Source organism: Aotus nancymaae, unplaced genomic scaffold, assembly GCF_030222135.1.
Source record: "Aotus nancymaae isolate 86718 unplaced genomic scaffold, 86718_ANA_hifiasm-v0.15.2.pri h1tg000041l, whole genome shotgun sequence".
NCBI lineage: Eukaryota > Metazoa > Chordata > Mammalia > Primates > Aotidae > Aotus > Aotus nancymaae.
Genome location: NW_026988455.1, coordinates 10,465,603 through 10,492,518, shown reverse-complemented (window position 1 = coordinate 10,492,518; position 26,916 = coordinate 10,465,603). Strand labels below are relative to the sequence as shown.

General features: G+C 44.0%; 2 protein-coding genes across 3 annotated transcripts in view; one reads left to right on the top strand and one right to left on the bottom strand.

The window, feature by feature from the left end:
- MAP2K1 (mitogen-activated protein kinase kinase 1) overlaps positions 1–26,916 on the bottom strand; it is a 103,505-nt gene that overhangs the window by 34,090 nt on the left and 42,499 nt on the right. For both annotated transcript variants that reach the window (XM_012454514.2, XM_012454515.3), the window contains exons 2-5: positions 19,015–19,225; positions 17,672–17,818; positions 9,618–9,695; positions 7,803–7,854 (exon numbers count right to left, since the gene is read on the bottom strand). In XM_012454514.2, coding sequence (XP_012309937.1) covers positions 7,803–7,854; positions 9,618–9,695; positions 17,672–17,818; positions 19,015–19,225 — 488 coding nt within the window. The remainder of the gene's footprint in view (positions 1–7,802; positions 7,855–9,617; positions 9,696–17,671; positions 17,819–19,014; positions 19,226–26,916) is intronic.
- Positions 1,600–3,967, top strand: LOC105727636 (ELAV-like protein 1). Its single transcript, XM_012467614.3, has one exon. The coding sequence runs from the start codon at positions 1,746–1,748 to the stop codon at positions 2,724–2,726; it is 981 nt and encodes a 326-aa protein (XP_012323037.3). The 5' UTR covers positions 1,600–1,745; the 3' UTR covers positions 2,727–3,967.

The window sequence follows — 26,916 nt, the reverse complement described above, 5'->3', positions numbered from 1 at the left end:
TCAAGATAATAAACATGTCTATCATGCTCAAAAGTTTCCTCTTGCTCCTCTGTAATTCCTCTCTTTCTCTCCTGCCCTCAGCAGCTGGGCAACCAATGACTTGCATTTTGTTCCTACAGATAAGTTTGCAGTTTCTAGAATTTTACATAAACGGAATCATGTGTTATCTTCTTATGTCTGATTTCTTTTATTCAGCATAATTCTCTTTAGATTCATCCATGTCTTGTTGCATGTATCAATGGTTTCTTCTTTCTACTTCTAAGTAATATGCCAAAAGTATTGTTTATCCATTCAATTGTTAGTGGATATCTGGAAAAGTTCTAGTTTTTGGCTATTACACATAAAACTACTATGTACATGTATGTACAAGTCTCTGAATGGACATATTCTTTCATTTCTTTATGGTAAATTCTAGAGGTGAAATGGATAAATGTATATTCAGTATATGCTTAACATCTTTATAAAACTGATAAACTGTTTTCCAACATGATTACACCATTTTACATTCCTACCAGCAGTGTAAAGTGTCTTTACTAAAGTTCTCTAGTAAATTGTTCAAATCTTTTACCTGTTTGTATTGAGTTGTTTCTTTTTACTAAATTATAAGAGGTCTTCATTAAATATTCTACATAAAGTCCTTTGTCAGATATATGTTTTCCCAATACTATCTCTTGGTCTGTGGCTTGTCTTTCCATTTCTGTCAGTGTCTTTCCACAACCCCCTACCCCTAACAGACAAGGTCTTGCTCTGCCCTCCAGGGTGGAGTGAAAGATTATGGCTCACTGCAACCTCGACCTCCTGGGCTCAAGCAACCCTCCTATCTCAGCCTCCCAAGTAGGTGAGACCACAGGTGCACACCACCAGGCCCAGCTAACTGTTTTCTGTTTCTAGTAGAGATGATGCCTTGTAATACTGCCCAAGCAACCCTCCTGCCTCAGCCTCCCAAAGTGCTGGGATTACAGGTATGAGTGTCTTCTGAAAAACAAGTATTTTGGATTTAGATGAAGTTCAATTGATTGATTTTTCTACCCAGTGCATGCCTTCTGTCTCCCATTTAAAAACTGCCAAAACATGGGTCACTGAGATGGTCTCCAATGCTTTCCTCTAGAAGTTTTTATAGCTTTAGCTCTTACAGTTAGACCAATGATCTACAGTGAGTTAATTTTTGAATATGGTATGAGGTAATAGGTAATAATCAAAGTTCATCTTTGTGCATATGCATATCTAATTGTTCCAACATCATGTGTTACAAAGATGAACCTTCCCCTATTGAACTACCTTGGAGTTTTATCTGCCAAAAGTCGAATGACTATCAAGTATATGTCTAATTCTGAACTCTTCATTCTGTTCTATTAACCTATTATGTTTGTCCTTACACAAGTACAACACTCTATAACTACAGCTTTATAATAATATATTTTTGTTTAAGAGACAGGGTGCTGGGCGTGGTGGCTCATGCCTGTAATCCTAGCACTTTGGGAGGCCAAGGTGGGTGGATCACCTGAGGTCAGGAGTTCAAGACCAGCCTGGCCATCATGGTGAAACCCCATCTTTGTAAAAAAAATAAAATTTTTTAAATTTTTTAAAAAAGAAAAAAAGGCCGCCGTCGCCGTCTCCGCCACCGCCGCCACCGCTACAGAGGCCGAGCGGAGCCGTTAGCGCCGCGCCGCCGCCGCCGCCGCCGCCCGCCCGCCCCGGAGCAGCCCCGGGCCCGCCCGCCCGCATCCAGATTTTTGAAAAATACAATGTCTAATGGTTATGAAGACCACATGGCCGAAGACTGCAGGGGTGACATTGGGAGAACGAATTTGATCGTCAACTACCTCCCTCAGAACATGACCCAGGATGAGTTACGAAGCCTGTTCAGCAGCATTGGTGAAGTTGAATCTGCAAAACTTATTCGGGATAAAGTAGCAGGACACAGCTTGGGCTATGGCTTTGTGAACTACGTGACTGCAAAGGATGCAGAGAGAGCAATCAACACGCTGAACGGCCTGAGGCTCCAGTCAAAAACCATTAAGGTGTCATATGCTCGCCCGAGCTCAGAGGTCATCAAAGATGCCAACTTGTACATCAGCGGGCTCCCACGGACCATGACCCAGAAGGACGTAGAGGACATGTTCTCTCGGTTTGGGCGGATCATCAACTCAAGGGTCCTCGTGGATCAGACCACAGGTTTGTCCAGAGGGGTTGCGTTTATCCGGTTTGACAAACGGTCGGAGGCAGAAGAGGCAATTACCAGTTTCAATGGTCATAAACCCCCAGGTTCCTCTGAGCCCATCACAGTGAAGTTTGCAGCCAATCCCAACCAGAACAAAAATGTGGCACTCCTCTCACAGCTGTACCACTCGCCAGCGCGACGGTTTGGAGGCCCCGTTCACCACCAGGCGCAGAGATTCAGGTTCTCCCCGATGGGCGTCGATCACATGAGCGGGCTCTCTGGCGTCAACGTGCCCGGAAACGCCTCTTCGGGCTGGTGCATTTTCATCTACAACCTGGGGCAGGACGCCGACGAGGGGATCCTCTGGCAGATGTTTGGGCCGTTTGGCGCCGTCACCAATGTGAAAGTGATCCGCGACTTCAACACCAACAAGTGCAAAGGGTTTGGCTTTGTGACCATGACAAACTATGAAGAAGCCGCGATGGCCATAGCCAGCCTGAATGGCTACCGCCTGGGGGACAAGATCTTACAGGTTTCCTTCAAAACCAACAAGTCCCACAAATAACTCGCTCATGCTTTTTTTTGTACGGAATAGATAATTAAGAGTGAAGGCGTTGAAACTTTTCTTGTTAGTGTACAACTCATTTTGCGCCAATTTTCACAAGTGTTTGTCTTTGTCTGAATGAGAAGTGAGAAGGTTTTTATACTCTGGGATGCAACCGACATGTTCAAATGTTTGAAATCCCACAATGTTAGACCAATCTTAAGTTTCGTAAGTTATTTCCTTTAAGATATCTATTAAACAGAAATCTAAGTAGAACTGCATTGACTAACCAGTCCCTCTGGATGGTGGTGAACCTGAAGCATGCTTTAACCTCTAAGACTGTCTAACACGCGTTTCATTCAGTGTCTCCACAGACCGGGTAGCAAAAAAAGAAAAAAAAAAATCACCTTTTAGTTTTAGTTTTGAATCTAAAGATGTTAGACAGATGCTGAGTGTGCGTTTTCTCAACCACTTCACCATTTTAAGCAATGTGTATGCTTTGGTTGACAGGAAGTTGCTTCTCCAAGCAGGTCCCGTTGCCACCTCCTGCTCACTCAGTCCCGGACTCTGCCGAGTGGTCCTGGGAATGGCGGCGGGCCCGTCCAGCGTGAGCCACCACTGGGACTAGGGCCACATGCCGGGCCAGGCCCTCCAGAGAAGGACTCAAACGTGTTTTGTAAGCCCAGGCACCAATGGGAACGGACCAAAGAGTTTCAGGGAAACTCCAGTATATTCCAGAGTCATATCTAAGCTCCAGGCACGCCTGAAGATGTGTTGCTACTCTGACACCCCGAGTTTCTGTCCACACATTGCATGCATGGCGCCCCCCACATTGGATACTCTTGTTCACGATCATTTCTCCCGTTTCTAAGAGCATTTAACATAGCTTGGAGGCGTAAGATGGCTCTGTTTTTTAATAACACAGAAACATTTGAGCATTGTATTTCTCGCATCCCTTCTCGTGAGCGCTTAGACCCTTTTCTATTTTAGTCGGATTTTGTTTTGAAATTTTGCTTTTGTATGAACACTCAGCAGAAAAGTACTTACTTCTTGCCAGTTATCTATTAACCAAAACCTTTGATTTGTAGTTTTAAAGATTAACCCTCAAAGTTCTCTTCATAACTGCCTTGACATTTTGGGTTGTTCTGTTCTGTTAATTTTCTTTTGCTTTTTTGTGTTTTTTGTTTGTTTTTACTTTTGCATTTAAGACCATTAAATTTGATTTTGTTTTGCTCGGAAAAAAAAAAAAAAAAAAAAAAAAAAAAAAAAAAGAAAAAAAAAGAGACAGGGTCTCCCTACGCTGCCCAGACTGGAATGCAGTGGCTATTCATAAGTGTGATCCCACTACTGATCAGCACTGGAGTTTTGACCTATTCCATTTCCCACCTAGGTCAGTTCACCCCTTCTTAGGCAATCTAGTTGTTCCCTGCTCATGGGAGGTCAACACACTGATGCTGAACTTAGTTCAAAAACCCAACTGGCATTAGCACACTACTGCCCAGAACTCCTGGGCTCAAGTGATCCTCTCGCCAATCTCCCAAGGAGCTGGGACTGCAGGTGCATACCACCGCACCTAGCTATAATATATCTTAAAATCAGGTAGTCTAAACCCCTCGGCTTTTTCTTTTCTCAATCAATGTTGTTTTAGCTATTCCAGGACCTTTGCATTTCCATGTAAATTTTAGACCTAATTTGTTAATTTGACAGAAAAGGTTGCTCAGATTTTCAATGATGGCTTTAAATCTATAGATCAATTAATTAAAGCAAAACTGTTACCTTAACAACACAAGTCTTCTGATCATTAACACATTTATTCATGCCTTCTTTAAATTCTCAATTTATTTAGGTCTTCTTTAATTATTCTTAGGAATGTTTTGTGGGTTTTGGTATTAAGGTTTAGATATGTTTTGTCAAATGTATCCCTAAGTATTTCATATTTTTTGGTATTATGGTTAGTAATATTTTTTCCCAACATCAATTCCCAGTTGTACACTGCTAGCACAGTCCCTCCTTTCCTGAGACTCCGGTTACTTGTATGTTCATCGGCGTGACACTGTCCTACCTAACTCTGAAACTGGCCTATAGGTCTCATACTTTTCTTTGCCCTTTCCCCCAGACTCCAATTACAGGTACCTTAGACCACCTGAATCTTGTGCCACAGGTCTCTGAGGTTCTGCACTTTATCTCTTTCTAGTTTTATTGGACAGCTTTAAAAAACTTTTCCCTGGAGTTAGTTTAACTTGGTAACTAAGGTGACCCTTCTGGGGTCTCTACTGAGTTTCAATTATGTTCAATTATGGCTTTCCATTCTGAATGGTTGGAACTTGAACTTCTCACAGCCTTGAGTAAACTCGGAATTGTTCAGCTTTAGGCTCTTGGGTAGTTTTTTGTCCAGTCTGATGGATTTTCACCCTATACATGTGCAGATCAGTATTCACCAACAGACTCAAGAGGATTTATACACCAGATGCGGTGGCTCACACCTGTAATCCCAGTACTTTGGGAGGCTGAGGCAGGAGGACTGCTTAAGCTCAGGAATTTGAGGCCAGCCTGGGCAAAAGAGCCAGACTCCTTCTCTACAAAAAAAATTAAAAATTAGCCAGGTGTGGTGGTGCACACCTGTAGTCCCACCTACTTGGGAGGCTGAGGTAGGAGGATTGCTTGAGCCCAGAAGGTCAAGGTTGCAATGAGCTGAGACTGAGCCACTGTATTCTAGTCTAGGTAACAGAGCAAGCTCCTGTCTCAAAAAAGGCAGGAGTGGAATTTATAAAGTACTTCCAGGCAGAAAGCTGAAGCAATCATAGGGTTTACCATTTCTGCATTGTTTGTTTTTTTTTTCCTTTTTCTTTTTTTTGAGGAGTCCTGCCCTTGTCATCCAGGCTGTAGTGCAATGGCACTATCTCGGCTCACTGCAACCTCCGCCTCCCAGGTTCAAGCAATTCTCCTGCCTCAGTCTCCCAAGTAGCTGGGATTACAGGTGTCCGCCACCACACATGGCTAATTTTTGTATTTTTAGTAGAGACAGGGTTTTGTCATGTTGGCCAGGCTGGTCTCGAACTCCTGACCTCATGATCTGCCCGCCTCAGCCTCCCAAAGTGCTGGGATTACAGGTGTGAGCCACCACACCTGGCCTACCACTTCTGTTTTTTTATCTCTCATTGATCACAGTCCTGCATTATGTATTGTTCAGAGGCTGATTACAACTGTTTCATGTATGTTTTCCAGTTTTATAGCTGTTTATAGTAAGAGGACAAGTCCTTCAGCAGTAACTCCTAAAAGTTTCAGAAGTAGAAGTCTAGTTTTCTTTTTAAATGTTAGCTCTGAGTTTCTTCTGCTCTTGTCAGAACAGTCTCTAGTTCTTAGCATTGCAGTTTGATGGCCCAGGTTGAAATTAATAGATGCACAAAACTGAACCATATGTACAAGCTGTAAGCTGGCCATGCAAATTTCAACTACAAGTCTGCCACGGACAGAAATCTTTCAATATTTTGAGAAATTTTCCTTGGAGTGAGAGGGAACACTTGTACAACATTCTTCTTTGGGCTTCATTTTCTATTTCTTTTCTCCCCGCAAATCCCACTAGGGACAAGCTGCCAATACTCCTCTTTCTAGACAGTCCACCTAGCTACTCACTCTACCCCTAATGCAATGTTTCCCAAAGTGTGGGTATGGACCACAGCATTAGAACCAGCACTTACTTAAAAACTAGTGTCTAGCGCATCATACAACATGGATGAAGCTTGAAGACATTATTCTAACAAGCCAGTCCTGGACAAATACTATATAATTCCACTCATATGAGGTACCTAGAGTAGTCAAACTCATAGACACAGAAAGTAGATTGGTGATTTCCAAGAGCTGGGGAAAGGAGGAAATAATGGGGGTTATTTTTGAGACGAAGTCTTGCTCTATGGCCCAGGCTGGAGTGCAGTGGCACGATCTCAGCTCACTGCAACTTCCACCTCCCAGGTTCAAGTGATTCTCGTGCCTTAGCCTCCCAAGTACCTGGGATTACAGGCATGTGCCACCAAGCCCAGCTAACTCTTGTATTTTTGGTAGAGACAAGGGTTTCACCATGTTGGCCAGGCTGATCTTGAACTCCTGACCTTGGGTGATCTGCCCACCTCAACCTCCCAAAGTCCTGGGATTACAGATGTGAGCCACCACGCCCAGTGAGACTTGTTAAATGAGTACAGAGCTTGAGGTCTGCAGGATGAAAAAAGTTCTGGAGATGGATGGTGGTGACAGCTGCACAACAATGTGAATGTACTTAATGCCTCTAAACTATACACTGAAAACTTGAGAAAATGGTAAATTTTATATATATTTTACAATTAAAAATTTTTAATATTTCTTTTTTTTTTTTTTTTTTTTTTTGAGACAGAGTCTCTGTCGCCCTGGCTGGAGTACAATGGCATGATCTTGGTTCACTGCAACCTCTGCGTCCAGGGTTCAAAAATTCTCCTGCCTCAGCCTCCCAAGTAGCTGGCATTACAGGCATGTGCCACCACATTCAGCTAATTTTTAGTAGAAACAGGTTTTCACCATGTTAGCCAGGCTGGTCTCGAATTCCTGGCTTCCGCCTTGGCCTCCCAAAGTGCTGGGATTACAGGCCTGAGCCACCACACCCGGCATGCGTGTGTGTCTGTGTGGCTGGCCAGTCCTGGTGTGTGTAGCGTGTGTGTGTGTGTGTGTGTGTGGCTGGCCAGTCCTGGTGTGTGTGTAGCACGTGTGTGTGTGTGTGTGTGTGTGTGTGTGTGTGTGTAGCTGGCCAGTCCTGGCTTTGGGGATATGCACAATCTAGTCCAGTGCGCAGTGACGCTGGAGACTGGGTAACTAAGTTCTGGCTGAGGCTCTTAGCTGGACTTCCTGAGTAACTATGACTATGTCCATCACGGCCACAGGCAACAGATGTAGCAAGACCAAAAAGAAGGTGGAAGTTACTGCCCCAGCCACTACACTAAACAAAGATTTAAAAGATTAAACATGTTATTAAAAGGCTTTTACACGAAAACAAAACATACAAAAAAGATGAAGCAGCAACTTTGGGATTATAGCTAAAATTCAAAACACAACAACCAGCAAATAACTTCTTACCTCTGTGCATGATCTTGTGCTTCTCCCGCAGATATGTCAGGCCTTTTATTACCTAGAAGAAAGGGAATGTAAAGGAAGGGAAATAAAATACTGGTGATTAGAAAAATACTCCATCTCTCTATTTTAAATACTCCAGAAAATATTTCATTTATCATCATCACAAAGTTGCCTTCCTCCCTAATTTTTTTTGAGATGGAGTTTCACTCCTGTTTCCCAGTCTGGAGTGCAATGGCGCAATCTTGGCTCACTGCAACCTCTGCCTGCCGGGTTCAAGCGATTATCCTGCCTCACCCTCTCAAGGAGCTGGGATTACAGGCACGCACCACCACACCCAGCTAGTCTTGTGTTTTTAGTAGAGACAGAGTTTCTCCATGTTGGTCAGACTGGTCTCAAACTCCCAACCTCAGGTGGTCCACCCGCCTTGGCCTTCCAAAATGCTGGGATTACAGGCATGAGCCACCTCACCTGGCCCCTTATTTTTTATTCTTTCTTTTTTTTTTTTAACCTGCCTTATCAAACAACCATCTTTTTATATGGCATATACGGTTGTTTCATTTTGTTTTGAGACAGGGTCTTGCTGTGTCACCCAGACTAAAGTGCAATGGCACAATCATGGATCATGGCTCACTGCAGCCTCTATCTCCTGGGCTGAAGCAATCCTCTCAACTCAGCTTCCCGAGTAGCTGGGACTACAGGTGTGCACCACCATGCCCAGCTATTTTAATTTTTTTGTAGAAGTGAGGTTTCATCATGTTGCCCAGGCTGGTATTGAACTTCTGGACTCAGACAATCCTTCCAACTCAACCTCCTAAAGTGCTGGGACTACAAGTGTCAGACACCGCACCTGGCCTTGGAGTTTTCTTTTTTTGAGACACAGTCTCACCCCGGCTGGAGTACAGTGGCGCGATCTCAGCTCACTGCAACCTCTGACTCCCAGGTTTGAGTAATTCTCCCTGCCTCAGTCTCCTGAGTACCTGGGATTACAGGCGCCTGCCACCACACTCAACTAATTTTTGTATTTTTAGTAGCAACAGAGTTTCACCATGTTGACCAAGCTGCTCTCAAACTCCTAAACTCAGGTGACCTGCCCGCCTCAGCCTACCAAAGTGCTGGGATTACAGAAGTGAGCCACTGCACCTGGCCCTAGAGTATTATTTTTAAGTAAAACTATTATTACAAGTTTAAACAACTTGAATTCATGTTTCTCTAAGTCTGCACTCTGAAAAAAAAGCTTTCTAATACCACAAACAAATGGGAATTTTCTTGGATGCCTTGTCCTATTTTTTATTTATTTATTTTGAAACAGGGTCCTACTCTTGTCACCAGGCTGAAGTGCAGTGGCTCGATCACAGCTCACTGCAGCTTTGAACCCCCAGGCTCAGGCGATCCTCCTGCCTTAGCTTCCCAAGGAGCTGGGACCAGAGGCGTGCACCACATGACCAACTAATCTGTGCATTTTTTATAGAGATGAGGTCTTGCTATGCTTCCCAGGCTGGTCTCCAACTCCTAGGCTCACGCAATCCTTCTGCCTCAGCCTCATGAAGTGCTAGGATTACAGGTGCAAGCCACTATACCTCACCCCTGTTTTTCAAGACACACAGATTTTAATACGAAGAAAGTCACTTTTCTCATTCTAATGTGAGAGAGACAACAGTGTATCTAGACTCCAGACAGGGAAGAGTCTAGTGAGAAAATGCCACTTTTCTTATAAACTTTCCCCTCCTTGACTTCTCATCTTCCTCCTTTGTCCATCTCCTACCAACTCATTAACTTATCAATGTAAAACTTAGAAGAAAAACTTCATAACATACTTACAGCAATGCTAACTTTTCCTAAAATTTGTTCAGGAATTCTTCCAGCTTTCTTCAGAACTTGATCCAGGGAACCCCCATCCTAAGAACAAGAATACCAGACCAGTTAGTGACAATGTTTCTTTTCTTTGAGACAGAGTCTCACTGTCGCCCAGGCTAGAGTGCAGTGGCAGATCTCCACTCACTGCAACCTCTGCCACCCGAGTTGAAGCAATTCTCCTGCCTCAGCCTCCTGAGTAGCTGGGATTACAGGCACCTGCCACCACACCCAGCTAATTTTTGTAGTATCAGTAGAGACGGGGTTTCACCACCTTGGCCAGGCTAGTCTCGAACTCCTGACCTCGTGATCTACCCACCTCGGCCTCCCAAAGTGCTGAGATTACAGGCGTGAGCCACCACACCCGGCCGAAAGTGAACCTTTAAACCTCATGAGGAAAGTGAATCTCAGGCAAATCCTCCTTGAAGGTTAAGGGTAAGCACCCATTGGTTTATTTCAGACATCAAATGATATGAACACAAACCACTATAGGAGGTGTCAAATAGCAACTTTAATCCCATGAATAACATTAAATTACTAATTCAGTAGTCACAAAAAGGCCTGATTTGCACGGAATGACAATATAGTGGTTTGGGGCACAGGCTCCAGAAGCAAACTATAAATCTGAATTCCAACTCTATCGCTTACTATCTAGGGGAACTTGACCAAGTAACTGAAACTGCAAAATGAGGATAATCACTAGGCTATTATAATAATCACAGGATTATTATAAGGATTAAACAAGCTATAGGTATACAGTACTGAGAACAACATATGGCACATAGTAAGTGCTCAACAAATGCTGGCCATTTTATCACTATCACAAGGTACATGATATTATGCTAACAAATCATAATTATCAAGCCAAAGAAAAATGTCATAGAAAGCAGTAATTCACTTCACAAATCCTACAAAGCACCACAGACTGTGTTAGCTTCTATGGGGGTCAAATATATGAAAAACAGCTGGTTCCTGTCCTCAATACATTTACTAATAGGGGAAATGAACAACTCTCAATAAAATATAACTGTGGCATTATATATATGCATACACACACACACACACACACACACACACACACACATATATATGTTAGTTTTCTTATTTTTTTCTTTTTTTTCTTGAGACAGAGTCTGATTCTGTTGCTCAGGCTGGAGTGCGGTGGCGTGATCTTAACTCACTGCAACCTCTGCCTCCCAGGTTCAAGTGATTCACCTTTTTGATTATGGATCTCAAGACCTTCCCGTGAGAGGATCCCTCCCTATACACTGGGGGAAGGACTGCTAACCTCATGAAGCTGCCATAAAAACCAGAAGGCTGAGTTAAGAGAACTTCAGGATAGCTGAATACATGGAGGTTCCTGGAGGGTGGTGTACCCAGGGAGGGCATGGAAGCTTTGTGCCCCAATCCCATACCTCGTCCTATCTGTCTCTTCATTTGTATCCCTTGCATTGTCCTTTATAATAAACCAGTAAAATTGTTTCCCTAAGTTCTGTGTGCCAATCCAGCAAATTAACTGAACCCAAAGATGGGATCATGGCAGTCTCAACTTAAAGCCAGTCAGTCAGACAATGGAGACCCAGACTTGCAACTGGTGGTGACGGAGTCTTGGGGACTGAACCCTGAACCCATGGGATCTGACATGATCTCCAGGTAGATAGCATCAGAACTGAACAGGAGGACATCCAGCTGGTGTCTGCTTCCTGGAGTATAGAGAAAATCCCTCCACACTTTTGGTGACAGAAATCTTCTGTGATGATTGTTGCAGTGTGAGAGTAAAGGAAAAACACTGTCTAAGAGTTTTTCCCAACATTACAAAGAAACTAGAAATGCATAAGAAAGTGATACAGACATGCAGAAGAAGGGAGAAGTAATTCTGACTTCACTTAAAAGATGGCATTTGAGGACAGGCGCAGTAGCTCACGCCTGCAATCCCAGCACTTTGGGAGGTGGATCACCTGAGGTCAGGAGTTCAAGACCAGCCTGACCAACATGGAGAAATCTCAGCTCTATTAAAAATATAAAATTAGCCAGGTGTGGTGGTGCATGCCTGTAATCCCAGCTATTCGGCAGGGTCAGGCAGGAGAATCACTTGAATCCGGGAGGCAGAGGTTGCAGTGAGCTGAGATCGCGCCATTGCACTCCAGCCTGGGCAACAGGAGTGAAACTCCATCTCAAAAAAAAAAAAAAGATGGCATTTGAGCTGAATTTTACTCAAAGGATGAGTATGATTTCTATACCTGGAAAAGGGGAGGAGAAAAGGGAGAAAAGAACAGGGTATTGCAATAAGATCAAAGCAGAGACGCATGACATTGCTAAGTACTCTTGGAATGATGTGTACTCCTGGGTCATTTCACAAAGAAATGCAGTGACAGATCAGGCTGGAAATGGCCAGCTGTGACCAGAACCCCACCTAGGAACCAGGACTTGACTTTATGGAGGCAGAAGTAAGGGAATCCAACCTGGGTGTCTAAACGTGAGAATCACAGCAGCTGAGGGAGAGAGACAAGACTTTAGAGAGACTGATGAGGAGATGAGATGACATGAATGGGGTGCCAGGCAGAAGAAGTGGAAAGAGAGCACAAGAGAGGATACGAGTATGGCGTGAAGCCAGACTCTGCAGGGCTAACATACCAGGGGCTCCCCACATTCAGGGATTCTACATTTTAACCTGCGATTTGAAGAAATCCCATACTCAGGGGATCCTTATGTACCAAGGGAGAAATGGGTTCATGTCCCCTATGGCTTCAGGTGTAGCCAGTTACCACCAGCAACTTAAAATTACCCTCAGAGGCAGACCTAATTCCTGAAAACCAAAATTTTCTGAAGTATCCCATCTATGATGAGCAGTTATCATAATCCTCTATCATTTATCAAACACCTCTATATATATAAGAACTAAGATTTTTTTAAAAAAACCTTTAAGATAAAGAGAGAACACACTCTCTGCTTAGAGAGAGAACATATTTGTAAGAGGTAAGGCACTTTAACTCCTCTTCTGAAACAAGGCAGGGAACAAACAGTTGAATGAAGAGAACAGACAATGCTACCAGCGCTCAGAGGAGGAAGTGATCCTCCTGCCTCAGCCTCCCATGTAGTTGGACAACAGGCATGTGCCACTCCACCCACCTATTTTTAATTGTTTTGTAGATGGAGAGTCTCACTTTGTTGCCCAAGCTGGTCTCAAACTCATGGACTCAAGCAATTCTCCTGCCTTGTCCTCCCAAAGTACTGGCATTACAGGTGTGAGTCACAGCGCCCAGCCAGCATACCTCTCAAATGACCCCAAATGCAGCCTATGACAGAGGGCAGCCCAGATAACTGCCTTCGTTTACCCTTCCCCTGGAGGTTGGTAAGAGAAATATCTCTATTAAAAACGAAAAAAAGACCAGGTGCAGTGGCTTACGCCTGTAATCCCAAAGCTTTGGGAGCCAAGGCAGGAGGTTTAGTTGAGGTCAGGAGTTCAAGACCAGTCTCATCCACATGATAGCGAGACTCTTATCTCTACAAAAAATAAGGAAATAAAAATTAGCTGGGCATGGTGATGCACATCTGCTAACCTAGCTGCTACTTGGGAGGCTAAAGCGGGAGGACTGCTCGAACCCAGGAGGTCAAAGTTACAGTGACTTAAGATCATGCCACTACACTCCAGCTTGGTCAACAGCGCAAGACCCTATCTCTAAAATTAATTAATTAATTAATTAATTTAAAAACAAGAAAGAAAGATTGGCTCATTTCCCTCTAACCCCCACAGAACTACAAGCAGAGTTACAGTGTGAACAATGGAATTACAAAATGTAAGGGACATAAGCCAGTCAGAATTGCCCAGCGTTGCACCTGCAACTAACCCTACAACTTGCCAATTCTAATTCCCTGTTGCCAAGTCCTTGCCTTAAGCTGCTGAAATTCTGCTTATTTTTAGAAGCTAATTATTAACTAAGTCAATGGTGCTTTTGTGAAGGTTTTCTATGGAAGAGACAAATGCTTTATGAAAATAACTGCTCAAAAGCTTTTATTCCTGCACAAGAATCATCAACTCTGGATCCCCAGTTCTCTGGTTGCTCAGCTACCACCTGAGCAGGAATCTACTTCCACAAGGACAAAAGCATTCCTGTTCTAATCAGGGAGCATTGATTTCCCTGCTTGGGTTTCAAAATTCAGACTGGGCAGTGCACACAGAGCTTGTTTCTAGGAAAGATCAGCCCCTGGCTGAGTGCTCTAGAAGATGGGGCTCAACCAATGCTGATGATGCAAATTTACTTTAAAACACATCCCCAGAGCCAGGTGTGGTGGCTCACGCCTGTAATCCCAGCACTTTGAGAGGCCGAAACAGGTGGATTGCTTGAGCCCAAGAGTTCAAGACCAACACGGGCAACACGGTGAGATCCCATTTTTACTAAAAATACAAAAATATCCTTCTTTGTATAGTGGTGAAATTTTAAAAAAAAAAAAATCAGCTGGCATGGTGGAGTGTGCCTGTAGTCCCAGCTACTCGAGAGGCTGAGGTGGGCGGATCACTTGGGCCCAAGAGGCAGAGGTTGCAGTGAGCCAAGATTGTGCCACTGTACTCCAGCCTGGGCTGTTAACAGAGCAAGACCCTGTCTCAAAAAATAAAAAAAAAACCCACGCATCCCCCCCAAAATTGATTGGCACAATGGATATGCGGTAAACCAAATATATCAAAATATAAGTTGTAGAATCTAGGTGGTAGGTTTATAGGTGTACATTCCCTTCAAGTTTTCCCGTATGCTTACAAAAAAAATTTTTTTTTTTTTTAAGACAGTTTCACTCTCGTCGCTCATGCTGGAGTATAATGGCATGATCTCAGCTCACTGCAACCTCTGCCTCCTGGGTTCAAGCGATTCTCCTGCCTCAGCCTCTTGAGTAGCTGGGATTATAGGTGTCCGCCACCATGCCCATCTAATTTTTTAACCTTTAACCCATGGGATCTGACATGATCTCCCAGTAGATAGTGTCAGAATTGAACAGGAGGACATCTAGGGAGTGTTTGCTGCTTGGAGTGTAGAGAAAATCTCTCCACACTTTGGGTCACAAAAGTCTTCATACCACAACCTCCACCTTCCGGGTCCAAACAATTCTCCCGCCTCAGCCTCCCAAGTAGCTAGAATTACAGGCATGCACCACCACACCCAGCTAATTTTGTATTTTTAGTAGAAATGGAGTTTCTTCATGTTGGTCAGGCTGGTCTCAAATCCCCGACTTCAGGTGATCCGTCCGCCTTGGCCTCCCAAAGTGCTGGGATTACAGGTATGAGCCACTGTGCCCAGCCATTTTGTAATTTTTAGTAGAAACAAGATTTTACCATGTTGGCCAGGCTGGACTCAAACTCTTGACCTCAGGTGATTTGCCCACTTCAGTTTCCCAAAGTGCTGGGATTACAGGCGTGAGCCACCATGTCCGGCCAGTGAAAATTTTCATAATAAAGTGTTGGAAAAACAATATTCATGACACAGAACTCATCCAAAGACTGTGACTAAAGAGAGGACCAAAGACCTTCAGAGGTTTGGATATGGTTATCAAACAGAGGTCTCTCTACCTGACAACACCTTTGAAATGCTGAAGGTGAGGCAAAGCAGAAAGTCCAACACGCTCACAGCCTGCCCAGTCTTAATAAACTTTAGAAGAACGCTTCTGGGGGCTGGGCATGGAGCTGATGGCTGTAATCATAACACTTTGGGAGGCTGAGGTGGGTGGATTGCCTGAGCCCAGGAGACCAGCCTGGGCAACATGGGTTCATCTTCACAAATGCTCATTTTTAGTACCTGTTATGTGCAAGGTGCCATGTGAGCTGCCAGGGGATGGAGACAGCTGCCCTCCAGAGCTGTTCCCACACTGAATGGGTTTATTCTGGTACTTTCTCAAATGAAAGGTATCAGTATCGATGTAGCTTCTGAGCACCAGGCATGCGTCATCTCATCCTGCTTCCTTCTGAACCATCAAAAATTCTTTCTTGAGTTATCTCCAAATTCTGTACCCAGAATTCTTTCTTTAATAGGGGAACCAGGAGGCATGTGTCGGGTGAGTGTGATTGAACTCCAGAGCACTTGCTTCAGAGATTAGGATTAGGCCCCAAACATTGATAGGCAGTGGTCTATCTCTTCATTCAGACCCTGTTGGAACCTTCCTTTTTTAGCCTGTATGTCCTGCCATATGAATAGGACAATCTTTTTATTTTTTTTGGTTTGTTTGTTTGAGACAGAGTCTCACACTGTCGCCCAGGCTGGAGTGCAATGGTGTGATCTTGGCTGACTGCAACCTCCGCCTCCTAGGTTCAAGCAATTCTCATGCCTCAGCCTCCAGAGTAGCTGGGATTACCGGCAGCACCACCATGCCTGGCTAATTGTTTTATACCATTAGTAGAGATGGGGTTTCACCATGTTGGCCAGGCTGGTCTCCTGACCTCGTGGTCCGCCTGCCTTAGCTTCCCAAAGTGTTGGGATTATAGTCGTGAACCACCGTGCCCGGCCAATCTTTTTATTTTTCTTACATTGACCTCCTTTGAGATACTAGGAGGCTTCTTCATTTACACTGACCTTTTTTGAGATGCTAGGAGGCATCCTTATTCTGGAATTCTTTATTCACTTTGAACTTACAGATGTTGATCACATCCCTGTGCCCTTGCCACATCCTCCCCTTCCTTCAAGCCATCTTCCTCCTTCAGGGGAAGATGACGCTGGAAATGATGAGGGTTGGTTTCCCATTCTCTTGGCTCATTTTCAGTGACTGCAGATCAGTTTTTTCCCCCCATGGATTTGGCTCTCTGGAAATAGTGAGATGTTCCTGCACAAGTCTCCAAATCAGACGGTATCTCTGGAGTTATCCTGGGGACCGAGACTGGGAGAGATAATCTTTCAAGGGCCAAACAGCGTCTGGTACCTATTAGGTGGTATGTGTTGAATGACTGAATGAGGGTGGCCAGGATGGGGAAGACCTGGTCAGGCTGTGGGGGAGGTGGCTCACACCTGTAATCCCAGCACTTTGGGAGGCCAAGGCAGACAGATCATGAGGTGAGGAATTCGAGACTAGCCTGCCCAATATGGTGAAACCCCATCTCTACTAAAAATACAAAAATTAGCTGGGCACGATGATGGGCACCTATAGTCCCAGCTACTGGGAGGCTGAGACAGGAGAATCACTCGAACCAGGGAGGCAGAGGTTGCAGTGAGCCAAGATCGAGCCACTGTACTCCAGCAGCCTGGGTGACAGCAAGACTCTGTCTCAAAAAAAAGACTGGGCACTTGAACCCCTGTTCTAGAGGTCAGGGAAGGTCTGAGGTGTCAGGAAAAAAATGGGGTAGGAGCCGAGAGACATAATACTGGACTGAAAGTACAACAGCCACCAAGCATGCAGACTCATGTCAGCCCTCATCTCAGAGCCATCAGCCCAGGAAGAATAAAGCGAAGACCAACATCTGCAGAATTCCCTAAGTTGGACAGTGTGTTGGAAGACTTATATCAGAAGAGAAGGAGGGACTCCAAGCACATAGTGGTAAAATGAGTGGCAGCTCACATGTAGATAATTAATTAGCCAATGAATGCCCTCTCTCCTTGTTGCCCTCTCCTTCCACGAATGTGCATCATGCAGAAACCCAAAGTAACCCTTCAGGCTGCCCTTACAGTAGACTGTATCATCTTCATAACCCCAGAGCCTTGCACCTAGCATACAACATTGTACACAAGAAATGGATTTAAACTGTATTTACCAGACTTTACTTACATCACATCTTAGGGTCATCTGGATCAAAAAACTAAGAGAGACGCTCTAGGTACACCCACCAGGAATACTGCCACTTCTTTGATGAGAGGCAAAGACCTAGAAAGGAGGCCTACCATCTTGTGAATATTCCAAGTCCTACAGTCAGACTTCCCAGATGCCCTAGATAGTGATGTGGATCCCAGGAGCAACATGGAGGCAGCTGGTCACCTCCCAGACCAAAGATTAGGCCAGAGCCACCCAACTCTTAAAGCCATTGCTCCAGAGGCTGAGAGGGTGTCACATACCATGTGCTCCATGCAGATACTGATCTCGCCATCGCTGTAGAATGCACCGTAGAAGCCCACGATGTACGGAGAGTTGCACTCATGCAGAACCTGCAGCTCCCTTATGATCTGGTTCCGGATTGCAGGTTTGATCTCCAGATGAATTAGCTGGAGAAAGAAAGGTGAAAGAAAGAAATTTTATGAAAGAAAGAGGGAAGGAGGGACGAAACATGTAGTCTTGTTATTTAAGCTCTTAAAGGTAGGGGGAGGAGAAACAGGTAAATTGTAACAAACAAGCTTCTGCTTAACCAAGAACTGAGTGTCACTGTTCTAAGGTAGGCATTGGCATTGAGGGCTGTCCCAGCTGTGCCTCAGCTCCTGGAAGCCAAGACAGGAACAAAGTTAACAAAGGGCTTACTCCAAAAGAAACTTTGGAGCTCAGATATGAAGAGAAATTGACCTTGAGGACTTGGTTCACACTCAAGAGTTGTGGAAGTAGAAGGGTATGAGGAACTCAGATATGCTAAACTAAGCTGCCCAAGAGATTCTTCCTTGAGCTCAGGAGCCTGATGTGGTTGAGACTGAGCCAAAGTCTAAGGTCCTACCTTATGTCACCTTAACATTTTCCCTTGTTTCAGTTAGGGAGACAAGTGACAGCCACATTAAAAAGTTACATAGTAAGGTTGAACTTCTAAAAAATCCCACAGATGGTGAGTGTCAGAGAACATGGATGCAGTAGTTACCAGTGTGGACTGGAGCAGCTGGTGAAAGCTAGATAAGAGGTGTATCTAGAAGATGGGCACTGTTTGAAAAGGCAGAAGGAACAACAGCACAAAAAAAATATGGGCACGGGAATGAACACAGTGTGCAGAAAAACATCAAAAACCTCAACCTCTCTGGAGCAGGGGGCTGTGTTCCAAAAGAGGACCAGGGCAGACAGGAAAGGGAAGTCCAGCTCAACGAGTATATGCTATGGTAGGGAGTTCAGATGCTATAATGCAGGAAGATAAAGGGAATTTACTGGCACAAGTGGGAAACAACTTGAAATCCATGTTTTGTGTATCACTGGGGCTAAGTGAATGAAAATAGCTTCTCATGCACATGATAAGCAATAAACAGATACCCTGGCATCCTTCCACAGCACACAGAAGGCTAAAGAAGAGTCACTTATTATTTTCCAGACAGGATGGGGATTAATACACTAACACAGTCATTAGTGTGTTTATCTATAATCTCATAGATGACATGCATTCGAAATTCAAACAGAAGGTATTGAGGAAAGTCAGTCTTCCTTCTACCCTGGTCCCCAGGCCTCTAGGTACCTGAGAGATAATCCAATTACCTGTTAATCAAAGCAAACTCACCTTTCTGGCCATGACCAGGCCAGAAGGCTTGTGGGAGACCTTGAACACCACACCACCATTGCCAGCCCCCAGCTCACTGATCTTCTCAAAGTCGTCATCCTTCAGTTCTCCCACCTTCTGCTTCTGGGTAAGAAAGGCCTCAAGGCGCTTTCGCTGCTGCTCGTCAAGCTCTAGCTCCTCCAGCTTCTTCTGCAAGGCCTCCAGGTTGGTCCTGTCACAAAGCAGAGAGTAAAAGTCAATACCATCACCAGAGAAGTCAACCCAATAAAGCACTCCTATCATGGAAAGCTCCAGCCCTGGGGACAGACAGAGAACTAAAGTGGGAGGCTAGAGAGGAGGCCCCCTCCCACTGTGGCTCTGCCCACTTCACTCCAGCCACTGCAGATTACTATCACCAACATGCTTTACCTCTCAGGGCTTCCATTTCCTCATTTATAAAATGAAAAAATCAGGTTTTTCTGACTCAATATGCTTCAAGTCTATGAGGTGAACCAAAGAACCTATTAAAATCCGGAATGGGCCATCTTAATTTGCTTTAAAACTTCATTTTAAAAAGCCCCACTACTGTTGATTTTGTTTTTACCATACACAAAATAAAATTCTCTAAATCCATTAAAGTGAAATCAAACCAACTTTAAACTGAATCACAACAGCAGAAATCCTCATTTTCAATGTAACCAGGTCCAGTAACCAGGTTAATCAAAAAAGTCACGGCAAAAAAAAAAAATAAAAAATTATGTATCTAAAATTATAATTTTTCCATAATGCACATAAATCTTCATTCATTCACCCTTTCTTTAACATAGGGCGAGACTCTTTGAATAAGGGTCCAAAGAAGATCCTCTGGTTAAGAGGTCCACATCACCCTTCTCACATGGACCAGAACATAATACATGGTTGACAATTTTCTATTCATGATTTGTTAAAGTTGACTAAAAATGTAGATACTTGCAGAGTAATCACAGTATAAAATTTTAGAGTATGATTTCCCCCAATCTTAATGTTCATCTAGTTTGACAGTAATGTGTTTTAGTGACTTGGACTTGTGAGTCTTTCCACAGCTTTTAACTGGTGTTCATAGGGGGAAAAAAGGGAAAAAAATTTCATTTACAGTTATATTTCATCAGTTTATCCAATACTTAAATACATTACTTAACTACAATACCAGCTACAGCTGAACAAATGGGTTTGGGAACAAGCTGGCTCTTGGTAAGCACATAATTCAGCCAGTGGGTGCTAAAGTGGGTGGATACGGCAGAGAGCAGTCTGCCAGCTGTGCATTCAGCATGCTGTGGGCATTGCTCAGCATGTTTCATCCAGGGAACTGAAAAGTGTTCACTCCTGGAGTTGGTTAACAGGAAAGTGGTAAGAGAGTCTGCACTGTGTTTCACTGAATTTCACTGGGTTTCAAATTGAAGTCCTGTGAGGCGAAGCGTGTCAGTGATAATTGTGTGGGGTGGCTGCAGTGACACAGGTGACAAGATAGGCCTTCATTATATATCATCATGTTGGTGTTCCCGCCAACACACACACCCTAGTTCTGAGCTTAAAAGGCAGAGTAAGCATAATCTGCTCTTCCTTCACAACCTCTATCCCAAACCTCTAGAAGACAGGGAAATGGAGACCTAATACCTCTCCATGTATGAGGAGATCCGACACTGCCCTACAAATAACATCATGCATGGGGCCAAAGAGGATGCAAGGCTGAGGTTACTGATTTTCCTCACTGATATCCCCCCTACCCCCACCAGCTGCACACATCAAAGAAAGGCCATGCACGCACACAGTGGGAAGGCAGCTGTCCGCAAGCCAGGAAGAGGACTCTCGCCAGAACCCAACCATGCTGTCCCCCTGCTCTTAGATGTTCAGCCTCCAGAACAGTGAGAAAATAAATTCTTGTTGTTTAAGCTACCTAGTCTATGACATTTTATCATAGCAGTCCAAGCAAACTGAGACAGCTACTCAATAGTTTCATCCTGCTAAAAGGTTCAGCTATGTCTTGCAGTGTCCCCAGTCTCTAGGGTATGGGAACTCAGAACATGTGTGGCTGGGGGTGTACAGAGCACACTCTTTGGTTTCCTTTCTCCCAGCTCTCCCCACAAAGCAGCTTGCTGAGGACCACATTTAGAAACACACTTCAAATGCAGATGGACACCACAGGTAAAACTTCAATGAGGTTACAGCTACCTGGAGGGCTCAGCAGGCCGACGAGAAATACAGATTCCAAAAGCTGTCTCTCACACACGCACGCGCGTGCACACACACACACACACAGAGTGTGCATGATGGGGGAAGGGAAGGAGGGCTGCACAGAAGAAAAACTGCTTTCCTCACAACACTGTGTACTCTCCTCAGGGTTTTATATTTATTAAGTCATTTAACCCACAACCCCCAATTAGAACAGATAAGCAAACTCAAGCACACACAGAGGAACTAAGATGTCAAAGGTCAAACAGCTCATAAATGGCACAGCCAGGATTCAAATTCAGGCAGAGAGAACTAATCTCTCACCTTAACCATGATGCTATATTACCTTCAAAAAGCTCAATACTTTGAAGGGAGGCAACTGACAAATGTGGGTAAGATCCCTGTGTGAGGCATTTAACACACCAGGGCTCAATCGTGCATAAAGATGGTGTGCCCTACACAAAGAGGTCTTTGCACCATGGACAATCCTGTCTCCTATGCACATCAATCAGATGATGGATCTACTGAAGCAGATTAACACTGCCTTGCAGCTAATACTTACCACAAGAAATTCAATCCATTTGCCAAGGAAAAGGGAATGCTGACTTTGTTCACTTTCCTGACTCTTTGAAATAAGTAATTCTTATACCTTCTGAAGGAAAAACTAAGTCTGGGCTTTGTGCTACCTTTCTCCCTCCTCTATCTCCTATGCCCTGCTGTTTATCCACCCACCCCACCAGCTAAGGAACTGGCTTCTGACCTGTGTTTCCAGAAGGTGGCCAGAGAGAGAAACGGCAAAGACCTTCCTAATGGCAGGTGTGTATGGGTGACGACCGGAGATGGAATAGTGTTGGAAAATTAACAAATCACTAGTGTTCAAGAGTCCTGGATTCTTACCCCAAATTGTTCATCAACTAGCTAAGAGACCATGGGCAAGTCACTTAACCTTGCCACATTTCAGATTTCTCTTCTAAACATCATGGAATACTGTGCAGCCATAAAAAAGAACAGCATAATGTCCTTTGCAGGAACATGGGTGGAGCTGGAGGTCATTATTCTCAGCAAACTAATGCAGGAACAGAAAACCAAATACCACATGTTCTCACTTATAAGTGGGAGCTGAATGAGGAGAACACATGGACACACAGGAGGGAATGACACACACTAGGGCCTGTCGATGGGTGGTCGGGGAGGAGGGAGAGCATCAGGAAGAATAGCTAACAGATGCTGGGCTTAATACCTAGGTGATGGGATGATCTATGCAGAAAACCACCATGGCACACGTTTAACCTATGCTAACAAATCTGTACATCCTGCACATATACCCCTGAACTTAAAATTTAAAAAATAACTAAATAAAAAGATTTCTCTTTTGTAAAAAATAGGATTAACAATTCCACTCTTATTTAACTTACTGGGAGGGTCAAAGGAGAAACTAATGGAAGAAGCATGAAATTGTTGACACATTTCTACACTAATAGAGAGGGAGGGGAGGTGAAGAGGAGAAAGGAGAGGCCAAGGCAGCAACAGCAGGATCCAGAACTACTGCCTTTCCTTTAATTATTCTTAATATACTCAGTGTTTTTCAGAGAATGAAAGATGAAACATTTTATCTGAAGGTGAAATGAAGATCCTGGCATCAAAATGGCTTTCAGTACTCATTAGAAAGATATCAGTCAATAATGTAACAGTATTCAGTATTTCTCTTGCAGGGGGAGTTGGATGTTCAACAAGGCTAATTTCTGCCCTTCCAAAGTGAAACGTTTTAAGCAAATGATATAAGAAAGCGGGCCCTTACCCAACACCTATATCACCAATGTCTAAAACTGAAAGGGCATAAACCTGTCTCTGTCTCTCTTCACAATCTTTGGTTTTAAGTGGTATCAGCAAAACTGAGACAGGGGATTTAAAAACAAAACAAAACTGGAGCTCCAGCACAATAAATATGGCACACACAGCCCTCTCTCCAGGGACCAGCTGTGACTGGCTCCACTTTCCATCACAATCATCATGGCAGAGAGAAAACCACACACTGTAACGTGAATTCTGCATCACGGCTGTCTAACAGTAAATACAAGTTCATGAAGACACAAATCAAGAAGATTATAGGTTTGAATGGGAACACAAAGAAAAACAAGGGTTGTCATTTGCTTTCTGAAAACACCAGGGAGGCACAATGAAATGGATGGGAAAGGATAATCCTATGGGCAAGAACATCTCCTCATCTCACCCATCTGCTAAGCCTAATTACACTGCCACAACTGGAACCTTTCATTTGTGACTCACTGGTTTAAATCAAGCAGCAGCATAAAATGTATCCCAGGGAGGGACCTTGAAGACCACCTTATCCAAACTTCATTTTACAGATGATAAAACTGAGGCCCAGAGGGACAAGTTCACACAGTTCACTGGTGGCAGGTCTCCTAACTCCTAGGACAGAGCTCCTTTCAAGGCCCCACATTGCCTTTTTCAACCCTGATGGTCACTGAATTTAGAGGCTGACAGAAGGAATGATAGGAGGAGGCAGGGGAGTGATGTTCAGAAAAAGAAATGAGATCTCCAAACTGCCACACAGCAAACTGAAATGGACCACAATTCCATGCCACCCAACCTGAGCCTTGCTCTAGTCTCAATGGCTGGCCCTGCCTCTGCCAGGAGGTACACTGAGAAAAGCGGACAGGATGACAACCAATCACTGTGGGAAAGAGAGGAAGGGTCCCCGTGCAGGTGGGGGTTCTTACCAGAAAGCCCAGGGAACTGTAAAATTCTCCCTCCCCTGTGGCATCTGGCAAGCAGGAATGCTACTAGAGCAGGAAACAAGTAGCAGAGAAAGACGGAAGGAGAGGCAGAAGAGACAGAACCAAGGTAATAGAGACCAGCGCCTAGAGATTAAAGGCTGCATACAATCCCTTGATCCACACCTTCTACCCCTACCTTCCCATCTGTGAGATCTTGGGTAAATTACCTACCTTTCTGGTCCTCAGTTCCATATCCATAAGAAAAGCATATAAGGAGGAGGAAAGGAGGTAAAGGAAAGGTGTCTAAGTATCTCTGAGGTCCAAGTCTGTCAATGTGACATAATCTGAGGAGATACAGAATAAGACTGGGGGTGTGTTCAAGTAGAGGGGCTGAAGAACTTCAATGGACAGGAGGCAATGTGAGAACAAAGAGAACTGGCACCATGGGCCTCTGTACAGGCAAAATATGAATGGCTGAGGATTGAGGGTTAGGCATACAAAGAGTAGTTAAGACAGGAAAGCAGAATGGACCTGAAGGAAGAAGGCAGAGGGTGCCAAAAGCACAGCTTACCAACTTCCAGATTCCACCCCAGGCTAGCTCATCTGTGTTGGGCAGTGCAGATGCACTGGCAAGGGCCAGCCCTGGACAACATCTTGGGGAAGGCATTCTATACCCTCCCATACCTCAATCCTGCAGGTTACTCTAAGAGAGGCTGTTCAACTAACTAGACAATCGAAATCTAGGACTGTGTATATGGGCTCTGTGAAAGAAGCCAGGCACAAAGAGTATGTACTATGTGATATGGTTTGGCTGTGTGTCCCCACCCAAACCTCAACTCAAACTGTAATTCCCATGTGTCAAGACAGGGAGGTAACTGGGTCATGGAGGCAGTTTCTCCTACATGATTCTCAAGATAGTGAATGAATTCTCATGAGAGCTGATAGCATTACAAGTGTCTGGTGTTTCCCCTACTGGCACTTCTCTCACTTGCCACCATGTGAAGGTCTTTGCTTCCCCTTTGCCTTCTGCCGTGAGTGGAACTTTATTGAGGCCTCCCCAGTCATGCAAAATCTCTTTCCTTTATAAATAACCCCAGTCTTGGGCAGTTCTTTATAGCAGTGTGAAAACAGACTAATACACTATGTCATCCCATCTATAGAAAATTCAAGGCTGGGCGGCTGGCTCACACCTGTAATTCTACCACCTTGGGAGGCCGAAGCGGGAGGATCACTTGAGCCCAGTTGTTTGAGATCAGCCTGGCCAACATGGTGAAACCCCATCTCTACAAAAAATATAAAAATTAGCCAGGCGTGGTGGCGCGTGCTTGTAATCACAGCTACTGGTGAGGCTGAGGTGAGAGGATTGCCAGAGCCCAGGAGGCAGAGGCTGCAGTAAGCCAAGATCACATCACTGCACTCCAGCCTGGGCAACAATGAGACTCAGTCTGAAAAAAAAAAAAGAAACTTCAAAAAAAAAGAAACATTAATCTTTACAATTATAAGTCAGGAAAGTGATTACCTTTCACGGGGCAGTAACTAAGAGTGGGTGTGTGATGGTTAATTTTGTGTCAACTTGACTAGGCCATGTTGTTTCTGTGAAAATGTTTTTGGTTTTTGTGGGGGCTTTTTGGATGAGATTAACATTTAAATTGGTGAACTCTGACTAAAGTGAATTACCCTCCATAATGTGAATAGGCCTCAGCCAATCAACTGAAAACCTTAAGAGAACAAAGACTGATAGGCCCAGAAGAAGAAGGAATTCTGCTGGTAGCCTGCGTCTGGACTTGAACAGCATGTAACTCTACCCTAGGTCTCCAGCTTGCTGGCTTACCCCTGCAGATTTTAGACATACCAGACCTAAATAATTCACATCAGTCAATTCCCTAAAATAAACATCAACAACCCTCTCATACATATGCAAACACACACACAACTGCTGTTGGTTCTGTTTCTCTGGCAAACCCTAACACGGGGAAGGAGGGGAATTTCTGGGTGCAAGTAATGCCCTGTTCTTGATCTGAGGGCTGGTTACATAATATGTTCAGTTTCTTATTCATCAACTATGCGTTTATGATACATAAATGTACCTTGACCTGAACATGGGAGTCAGGCTATCTGGGTATGAATCCCTATTTGGCCACTGAGTAGCTATGTCAAGTTGGAGAGGTTTCTTAAAAGCCTTAAGCTTCAGGTTTTTCATCAGTAAAATGAGGCTAAAAGTAGTAAACACATCATGGGGTTGTAAGGAGACTAAAGGAGCTTATCCATACTCATCCACCTAGCTCATAGTAGGTGCTCAATAAATACTATAAAATGTTATTCTTCTTAACCAATTAGATTACAACAGCATAACAATATTAAATATGCATTTAGCGTTTAGATGATTCTAACTTTTAAAAAATATTTCACTCTCATTTAATCTCTACAACCACTTTTTACTTATTATCACATTTTGACTTAAATTGCCTTTAGCTGTATATATTCATTACTTCACTGAGGGCCTTCTAGTGCCAAAATTTACTCATGCTCAAAGACCTGGGAAGACAAAACAATCAATTTATTCTCAAAGTTAAAACAAGATGAGATAATTGTCAATGGGATGTATATCCAGGCAAGAAGTAATGACCAGGGCTTCAAACCATATAACATGGGAAGCTAACCACTATGCTTGCAGAAAAGCACGGTCCTGGTATTAAGCTGTAGAGTTCTACCCTGCTAACACTACAGAAGGATACATTAGGATTAGAGAATTTTAGTACTGGACAAAACTTTAAAGACCACCTACTCTAACTGCCCTATTTTAAATTGTAAGAAAAACTACAGAGAAGTGACTTGTACAAGTTCACAGAGCAAGTGACTATCAGAGTTCAGCCCAGGTCTTCTGACTCGTAATGGCTTCACACCTATTTTGCAAGCACAGAGTAGCCACAAGCATGTTTTTCTTCTTTCTAGTAGTTTCACCACAATGTGAAAGACC